This window comes from Crassostrea angulata, chromosome 3 (genome assembly GCF_025612915.1).
Source record: "Crassostrea angulata isolate pt1a10 chromosome 3, ASM2561291v2, whole genome shotgun sequence".
NCBI lineage: Eukaryota > Metazoa > Mollusca > Bivalvia > Ostreida > Ostreidae > Magallana > Magallana angulata.
This window is the reverse complement of record NC_069113.1, coordinates 47,808,845-47,819,350: the sequence shown is the minus strand read 5'-3', so window position 1 is coordinate 47,819,350 and position 10,506 is coordinate 47,808,845. Positions and strand designations below refer to the sequence as shown.

Genomic DNA, 10,506 nt, shown 5'->3' with positions numbered 1-10,506 from the left:
CTTAATATTTATTCTGTTTAATGAACAAAAACATCAGAGAACAACATTTATGTGAAATAAAACATCAACAAATATAACAAGCAATGTTAAATAAGTGCATTGGTCGATTATTTGATATCGTCATACGTGCTGCAACATCACAAAACTGGGTATCTAATAATTAGGTCAAACTACAGGTAAACCTATCCTACAGTTCAACCACTCACTGTCTGTACAACCATGTACGGTGCACGTATCACAGAAGTATAAATAGTTTGTAGATAATGACGTCATTTAGCTCGGTTACTGTGACGCCAGAAGATAGACCCAGAGGGGATCGATATTTAAGTGATTATTTTCCTGAAAACTGAGAGGTCTCTGGATATTCCTCACAAGCCTTTCAGCCAGAATCCTCTTCCGGTCGTTTTTCAGCTTGGAGAAGAAGTCTAGGTCGTTGTGCAGACTGTTGCTATCTAGATCACTCAGACCAACGTTTTGTTGATTATTGTTTGTCTCAGGATACAGCTTTGTATTCTCAAAGTTCAAGAACCCTCCGGGGGGTGTTGGATACACTTGTGTGGGTAAGGGGTCGAACGTGACCGAAAACGTATCCCCTTGAACTGGGTCCACAAAGTCGAGTTTTTGCGCTAAATGGTTGCTCTGTGTCGCTTTGGTCGTGCTTTTCTTGCTACCATCCGTAGTAGAAGCGACGGGGGTCACTGAGGGGTAATCGTAGTTGTAGTCATAATTAAGGAACGAGTCTAGCAGCGTCGGGGTTGTGGTAGGGGGTAGCATCGTGTCTGATTTACTGAAGCCGCTCTCTCCCGGGCGCGGGAACCTGGTACCGAGGTTCAGAGTCTCCTCTGTGAACTTGGCGAACGGGTCCTTGGCGCGCACTGTTCTCTGGTACCAGCGACTGGCCTCCGAGTGGTCACGACCTAAAACAAAAAAACATGGACTTTGATGAACTTTGTTATTAAAATTTGGAATTGAACGAATGTACACGTGCAGGAAAAGTCCCTTGCATTTTCCTTTTCTTTACGGTGAATGTCCATAATATGCAGGTTTAGGAAAACAAAACAAGAAATGAAAAAGTTCAAATTTTGTAGATTTTGTGAAAACAAAACACGAAATAAAGAATTTTTGGTATTATGTATTTTATGCATTCAAGATTTTGAAAAATCAATCAAGAAAGAAGCAAATATAAAATCATTTACTAGTAAATACTAACAGTGGAATTTAGTGGAAGGTCCCTACACGTCAAATTTTACTTTCAAATTGGTTAGATTCTTGATTTTCTTTAGTGTTATTTTTTTTTGTCAAAGTGCGATTTAAAGCTTAACTAATAAAATGTTGCAAATATTTATTACAAAGAGAAGAAACCTTGCGTTAAAAATCTTAGATTCGGTTTTGCAAAAGTAGAAAAAAATAAGAGGAAGAGCCCAGTAAAAAGTGATCAGATCTTAATGTGAGTACCCTGTAAAAACAGATTTAATTAAAAGATTTTCTCATCTACCTCCTTAAGGAAACATCCGAAGAAATTTAACTTATTAGACGCATAATTTAAAACAATGTACAACTAAAGCTATGCATTTCAATACCATTTTGTTGCATCTTGACCAAAAAAGATCTTAGAATAAAGGTAACTAATTTATTATTTTAGATTCTCTTAGAGATAGATAATTTTGTCAAGCACGTAAAATTACATTTGTTATACAAGAGATGTAAAAGTAGGACTATGATGCAAAATTTAAAAAAAAAACTTACGAATATCTTTCATCGAAGAAGATTTTGCAATGATTCTGTTTTGATTGTACTTATATACCATAGAATGTGAAAGTCAAATACATGTATAAGTAAATATTGTACGTTTTACATGTCAACTTACCCATATGACCGGAAACCATGTGATGAAGTAAGAATATCGATAGAAAAGTCCAAACACCCTGCAAAATAAATATATATTATATTTACTAGTTCATAATTTAATTATAACATAACGATAATCACATTCAACGCTTTTGTGTTTCATTAGTTTAATTTGTACACACTGCATGGATTTAAACTAAATTTCCCTTACATTACATTGATAAAAAGTTGCCGAATTTCACCATATCATGAATTTCCCCTTATTCTGAACTAACTGTCATTTATATGAGATAATAAAGATTTCTCGTCTGATTTTGGAAATGTTCTTCAACGATTTTAAAGTTTTACATTACTTATAAATTTAGATCGCTGATTTACTGTAGTTAAAGAATGCTTTAGAATGTTCCTAATATACATCAGAAAATGGCCTTGACCTGTCAAATTTAACCTTAATTCTTGAAGCCAGATGTCACATTGCTACTGAAATATCAATATCTAGTCGATTCATTTTGAATCTTTTTGACACTAATGCATGAGATGATCAGGGTTATAAGGTAATTATCAACCTTGAAACTCGACATATGGGAATGTTTGAATTTTTTTTACATTGTCTTTACAAGATTTACATTGATAAACAAAATATGTGCAGTGTGATTGTTTCATTCATGTATATTTAAATATTTGTCCAGCCGGACAGACAGACAAAAGTACTGAAGTACGGACGGACGGATAGACAGATGGACAGTTCTAATCAATGTAGTAAGAACGGAGATACCCTAACATTTCAAGCCGGACAAAAAAGACAAAGGGGATTGGGCCACTTGATTGGGACACATTGGCTAGTGAGACCACACCGTGTCAGGTTAGTGAAGGTCAAGATGAGTCACCCCCAGGACTGGTTCTACTGGGGACCACGGACTGACAGATGACAACTATCGGCGGTCATTTTACTTGGAGTTTGACCACATTTATTGGTCTTCTAAATCAAAGACTTCGATATTTTGATGGAGCGACATATATTCGCCGTTTGTGGTCCGTTATTCAAAGGTGAAGAAATGCAGAAATACAGACATATATATTATTTCCTCCAAACCAATGATTTCTATGTGCGCCTTTTTTAAAACTTTGCGGACATGCTATATTATCCGTTCTTGGCATGTGTCGGTTTCTGATGTCCTATCTGATTAAAACAAGGGGGGGGGGGTATAAAAAAAATCTAATAAAATCGGACTGCATTCGAAGTTGTTGATTAAGCAGGTCCAAATGTTTGAAAATGAATTTGTCAATCAGTGTAATCTTCTATAACAGTTTATTTATTTGCTCGTGAGTATCTGTATTCCAAACCAATATGTCCCACGCTGTTGCCATCGGATGCAATGCTAGACTGTGGTTAATAACACAAACTAACATTGATACCAAGGTATTAATGAATCTAAAACCTGTAATTAATGTTTCCACTAAGTAGAACAACAACACTTAGCCTCCCCCGCCATAGCTATAGAACGACAGGTGCACAATGAAGAGGAAGTAAAACACGGCGTCCCAAGACCAGGCGTTGATTGGTCAAACGAAACAAAATGACGTTTTGTCGTTGGCCAATTCGTATTTTCGTTCTAAGCCATTGACGGTGTCTTGATAATGACAGGCAATAATATTCTTGTAACTTTCTTGTCGATGCTCATAACTAATAATCATTTTATGTGAAGAACAATGCATGTAAGACAACTCCTTGCATAATGCCATTAATTGGCCGTGTAAACAACAAATAGGCATAAAAAAGGAAAATGTTCACTTGTACAGTTCATGGTTTTAGTTTCATATAAATACTTTGTATATTCTATATACTAATTTAAGTATCTGGAAAATATTGACTACGGGAAAATATAAATAAAATATTGAAAAGTGATAAATCATATTCATGGCATCATCGTAAATTAATATTCTTATATTTCTGTAACTTTCATGTATATGGGATACATGTAGCAAATATTGAGTAGCAAACTTAATTTGGACTATGTGAAGCTACTTTGACACACAATGAAATAAATTACTTAAATCAAAAATTTGCTGTTTAGATGCATATTGAATTTCGAGCATAAGAAATTGTCCGTAAGTTGAAATTAAAATGTTAGACAAGAAAAAAAAGAAAATCTACTTCACAGGTCTTTTCCCAAGAACGACCTGAATAATACATCTCAATTTATAAATATTTAATTTGACGGATAACTTTGTCCGTAATAACAATGGCCGTAACACTGAAGCAGCGGCATTAAATGAGTAATTATGTGGAAATATATTATTTATCATAAAGGTATGTTGCATTAGCATTAGGCTTAGCTGTCAATTATTTATCAAGAAAAGCACTTTTAAAATCTCATCAACATTTTTGTATTTCGGAAAGTGCAAAATGGAATAAGATCAAAAGAATATGAAAAATTGATATGATAATTTTTAGATATTAAAAAAAAAAACAAATATGATTTATCATATTTTGGTAATTAATTAAATAAACTGATCTGTCTTGAGAACTTTTGTACTTTTACTTTTCTGTTATTTGCTGTTTATAAATGAATCAGAAAAAGAATTTCTATGCAAAAACTATGCAAAAGGCAAACAAAAAAAGACGATAATATAATATAACTGTCTCATTTATTTCGTGAAATGTGTCCAGTTTTGCATTGATGCATACTGTTTTTCTTAATACCATGGACTTTGTTTTGCCTTTCGTGTCCTTTTTTTAGTTTAACGTGCAATTTCAATGTTGCAAATTCTAAAAAAATTCTTACAGAAAACACTATATCTTTTTTGTTACAAACCCAAATATGAAAGATCAAGATCTCCATTTATCTCGAAAGTTTTTTATTTCATTTTTGTCATCATGCAGTCAATATGTATGGAACAATGCCACTCACACTTACAGTGTGGCTATATTCTGATACCAATAAAAAAAAACCTTTGAACGCTTTGGGACTTGTACGAAGAACCAAAACTTCTGTACATAAAATTGTAAACGTTTGTCTTCAATATCTATCCAGTCTTTTTTATAAGAACGGGGTCAATAGTGGGACCATTTACCCTATCATATATAACCCGCCTAGCTATCCGTTGATGAAATGATGGTCCAGCGACAGTTACCACGATGAAAAATGTATGATAGGCTATTTTTGGAAACTTTTCTCACCGGAAATTAATGTTCGGATGACAAACTTAGCTCAGTTTTGTCAGATATGGGTCATTTTGTCAACACTATGGTTATTAATTTTACTGAAAAAAGAGCAAAGTGTCCAGTGGCTTAAATCAAAGCCGAAAACTTATTAGATCTATCATAAGACAACTGAATGCTTCTTTCTTTCTGATGAAAATGTGCCCCCCCCTCACACACACAGAAAAACGTTCAGCTTAAAACAATAACTCAGCTGTATACAGTATTCACAAAATATTTTTTCTTTTCGATTAATTTACCTTTTTTTAAATTCAGAGTAAATAGACAAACTTGAAATTTTATTTAGATTACAATTTACAGTGTATATTTCCATTATTTTAGAGTAAAAAGATGAATTTAAAAGTTTCATTCAATTCCCGTCGCACGTGTCTCTTGCAATAAAAATAGTTTCTCACCATTTCTCTTGATGTTGATAATCCTTCACAAGCTAAAACAAAATCACATAAATCTGTGTATAAAAGCGGGCGGTGCAAGCTTCCCTGGAATCATGAATGAAAAATGGACTGTCTTATTATCTTATAGCTCTCTTATTTGAACATATATACGTTCGGCGATGCGTGTAGGCGCGGATGGACACTAGCGAATGATCACAGGGCGCGGGGATCTCACCTTACAGGTGAGAGTACTTGGGGAGGTGAATACGCAGGCGCGCTACGTCACAGTCCGTCACTCCCCAGATTTACGGATTTTTGTCGCTTTGAGACATCACAGGGGAAGTTCAAGGGGGTGATGAGGCGTCATTCGTCGCTAGTTAATTAATTACTCTAATTAATTCTTTACATGTATTTTATTGACAAATCGATCTATGTCGAACGGAATTGAGAAATCAATTTTATGTCGTTAAGAGGTTGATATTGTTTGTAAAGATATGTATGCGACGTGATACAAGCTTGAACCGAATACTGTAAAAGTCTAGCTGTTTTGTTGTCCAAATTTTAGAGAAACTATTTTATTAAGTGGCATTTATCATGCAGAATATTATACATAAAAACTGAAATAAAAGTCGATTTAGGTATTATTAATTGAACGTTCCAGAAAAAAGAATTTTTGAATCTAAATGAAAAAGGCCATCGTACTTGTCTTACTGAAGTGTTTGATTATCTATTATTTATACATTGAAATAAAAATTATTATTTTACAAGAAAAAATGAACTAGAAAAAATTACAAAAAATGTATAATTTCAATAAGTCAACTCGTAAATATATTTTTTTTTCATACATTATCTAATTTTAGATATTGTGGATGTTATGGCTTTAGAGTAAACAAGATACAAAAATCAAATAATACAAATACATGTAGTAATTGCAGCGTTGCCTTGTTTGTTTGTTCATCGGTTTCCAAATAAACATTTAACATCAAAGGTTGTGACTTTCCACCTCCTTCTATAAATTCCAAATTATGGAACTACAACTGACGTTTGTGCAGTGCAGGGCACGTGTCAATCACGCGACTGACCTTATTATATCAACATCAATAATGCGTTTTATAGCAGTCAGTTCGGTAAACAAGACGATTTATCTCTTATACCCCCCGGGCTAATCCACCGACTGTCTCCCTCAGTCCGCTTTTTAAAACTTTTTATTAATAATGAAAAAGGTATTGAACAAAAATATAATAATGATAATGATGGATACGTAAAAATAAGCTATCGTACATGTGGTTTGTAGTACCAAAGTCGTAAAGGCTTATTTAATGAAAAGATATATATACATGTAGTAAAACCAGGTTTTAATCACATGATATATCGTTATAAAAAGTTAGCAATATGCTGTAAGAATCGATAGCTTTTGTTTTCCGATATAACCAGTAAATGTGTTGAAATCAGCATTTCATAGATATGATATCTTAGATGATTTTAAATACACGGTCAAAATTTAGGTAACACATTATTTTTGGTCTTTTACTGGCTTTCGAGAATAAAAACCTTAATTATTATTTGACTTTGAGATGCAAAATCAAACAGCGCGAAATTCAATCAAAACTATACACATGTATACTGTCATATTTATGTCTGTTTCTGACATGCCATTAAGTCTATAAATAATTTCTACGTTACAACGCACTTTGAAAAATTACGAACTTTGAAAAATGTTTTTAAAGAGCTTTAATTTTGGGACCTTGTCAACGCATTTTTTTGCGTTGATATTGTCGATGTTAAAAAACTCTCAGGAAAGTATTAAATTAAGTAATTCCAGTGTGTCTGTTATTTGAGGTTTTTCTAGCCAATGTGTTCTCACGCATGAATTTGGTATGCTGACCATCAGTCATGTCATTCATATAAAGTCTCTTAACTGACCATACGGGTTTTTTTTTACCCAGAGAGACTGTGGCCGATCACGATCTTTTTATTGTACTGCCTTTCAAGTTTACTGTGATTTGGAATAAGCTTTTAACACAGTCAGTTAAATAGTTTCATTTTTATGGCCACGAATGCGAGTACACACTTATCCTAGTTTATCCTTATAAAGTCATAGCAGGATCCGCTCTCGTGATAATATTGCCTGTACTAGCTGTCAATAAAACTGACTTTAATCTGCGTTGGTAAATTCTTATACCAAATTAAAACATATAGGAGGCAGTGCGCTCCTTTACTTATACATGTTTACATAACAGTCCTCTCAAGTTAAGGTTTTTTAATGTTAAGATTTCCTGAACGGGTGTTTAGTTCAGTTTTAAAAGTTCAGAATCATCTATAAAATACCATGTTTACAACATATTATATGTACAATACAAGGCACAAAGTAATTTATAAATCATTTTAGATTTTAACAAAGTCTACTATACATTCAACTCCACCAGTTTTTCAAAACCCTAAGCTCTGCAATTGATATTTAATGTCAAGTTTCAGAAATTATTAATAAAACTTATAAATTAGAGTGTATCCACAACTCCGGCCCTAAAAAGCTCCCATTAAAACATGCGCGCGCATCAGGAAGCCAGGTTTTATCAGAAAAGTATATGGCGGCCGCCAGATAAAATATTTTTTCTCCTGTGGCACCAACGGGCCTCCGTATCACGAATGTTAAAGCACTTTGAAAAAAAATGTTCAGGGTTTGGTCAAAATGAATAATACTTTATAATAACCATATAACCATTATTAAATGGTTATTTTATCTTTATTTTTAGCTTAATGTGATATATTCAAAAAATATCCCAATTCATTCTCAGCTAACTTGATGAACAGTTTCTCGGTTAGAATTGTTTTTCTTTTCTCATAAGCTTACGTAGTTTGACAGTCTACACATACAAGAACAACTCGGGAGATTTGAATTATCTAAATAGGACATAAACTGCATCGTTTAGCAACTGTCTCTTCCTTTTTTTTTGTCTGCCGGAAATTACACTGGACCATGCCAGAAACGAAAACAATTTTCATACATTGATAATGAAGATCAATGTACAATATATTTAAATTGGATTCAATTGCATGTGCTTGTAAACAAACATGATGTGAAAAAAATGATACGTTATTATGTTTATCAAAAACAATATGATCTTTTAGAAAAAAAACAACACACACACACATACCCTTATGCTTACTTTTTTAGTTCATTATTATATAAATAGTGCCTGCTTGGGAGGGTAACGGTTGAAATTGACACCCCGAGAAAACCATTGTCAACCGACGCAAAGCGGAGGTTGACAATGGTTTTAGAGGGGTGTCAATTTCAACCGTTACCCTCCCAAACAGGCACTATTTATTTTATTATACTGAATGTCTTAATTTTAGAGAAAATTTTACTGCTTTTATATAAAAATGAAGTTAATTTTACGCCGAACAGTACGCTCATAATTTACGCGCATGTAACAATTCGTTGTGTTACCCGTTGCCAAGTGTGTTGCTAAGGCTGAGGGTAATAGAACGGATTACCAACTGCGTCTAAACCAACCAGATTTCAGTATTTAACATGAAAGTATAATAAAATTATATGTTTGTCAAATGTTTGTACCTTTTTTAATACTGAAGTGATCTATTGGAGTAGAATTTTAAAAGAGTATATTCTTCATACTATCAATTAGAAATTCAATTCAAAAACCTGTGATTTATACATATTTTTTTTCAAATTGTGTTAAATGTCTTGATGATAACAATGTCAATGTACCTTCATAACGCACTCAAAATGCGTCGAATATTGATCCCAAATCTAACACACTTTGAAAAATTTCCAAAAAAAGAGTAATTTTTTCAAAGTGCGTTGCCACAACTGCGTCCATATTATTATGCAAACATGCAACATATTTATGTCGGAATTATTATGAGAGAGAGAGAGAGAGAGAGAGAGAGAGAGAGAGAGAGAGAGAGAGAGAGAGATTCTTTGTTCAAACGGTAATGAAATGAAACTATTACTGCAGAAAAAAGTGATGTGTTATGTTATAAAATAGTTGCACATTGATAATGCTTTGTTCTGTATTTTGACCGTTATGGAGATATCGCAGACTAACTCACTGTCACTTACACTGTAAGAAATGCATAAGCATACATGATAAACTTCAGTGCTATATCAGTTAATGAATTTATTAAAAATCGCATTTCTATAATTAATGACAATTTTTAAAGCGCTAAGCATAGCTCAGCGCTTTATTGTCGTTAGACTTCTATTTCCGGTGCATCGAATAACCGCCCCCTATGAGCAGAAGTTTACATCATTTAAACAGGAGTGCATGGGCTATTGTAAATCTAATGTACGGGCTATTGTGAATTTAATGTACGGGGCTTATTTACATACATCATTGCAGGGGCTGCCACGCAGTGGTGAGGAAATATAGTGCGTATACTGAAGATGAAATGTTATATACATATATCTGTTATATACATACAGAAGCTGGGTTAGAGCTTTTCAGAACTATCAGTACTTTGATTAAAATTTATTTTGCATTTAGATAATTGCAGATTTGGTTTGACCTACGTATACGAGTTATCGTTAGATAATATTTTGTTATGTGTATGTTCATTCCAGATTTATGGACTTTAAAGTGGCCACAACGATAATCTGTTTGCTTATTTGAATTTAATTTGATGTGATGAATAATGCATTGCATTAATTAGTTTATTACTTAATTTCACACCCTCGCACTAATTAAACAACGCATTCACCTCGAGTCTTGACCTCGGTAATGATACAACTCTCGATTTTTTAATCTCGTTCAGTTTTATGACACAAATTAATTGATACCACAATGTTTATTTGTTGGTTTTGGGGTTTATTAAAAAGCTGATTCTCTGATTTCTTGGAGATGGTGGCTTTGTGTGAGAACCATACGCATTAATACATTTTCGTCCAATCACTCGGAGAATTACACACATCTGTCCCATAACATAATCATTAACTTGTAGGTATTTAGTCTATATCACCAATAAATGTCACTTTTATGTAACAAACAACGGCTTCCTGAAATGACTTCGTTTAATTACATGGTAAAACTTACAAAACAC

General features: G+C 33.4%; 1 protein-coding gene across 1 annotated transcript; it reads right to left on the bottom strand.

Moving 5' to 3' along the window:
• Positions 1-5,642, bottom strand: LOC128177500 (uncharacterized). The gene is made up of 3 exons (XM_052844220.1): positions 5,467-5,642; positions 1,868-1,925; positions 1-917 (listed from the first exon to the last, which is right to left on the bottom strand). Exons 1-3 carry the CDS (start codon positions 5,467-5,469, stop codon positions 283-285), a joined length of 696 nt encoding a protein of 231 aa, XP_052700180.1. The 5' UTR covers positions 5,470-5,642; the 3' UTR covers positions 1-282.
• Positions 5,643-10,506: the final 4,864 nt, after the last annotated feature.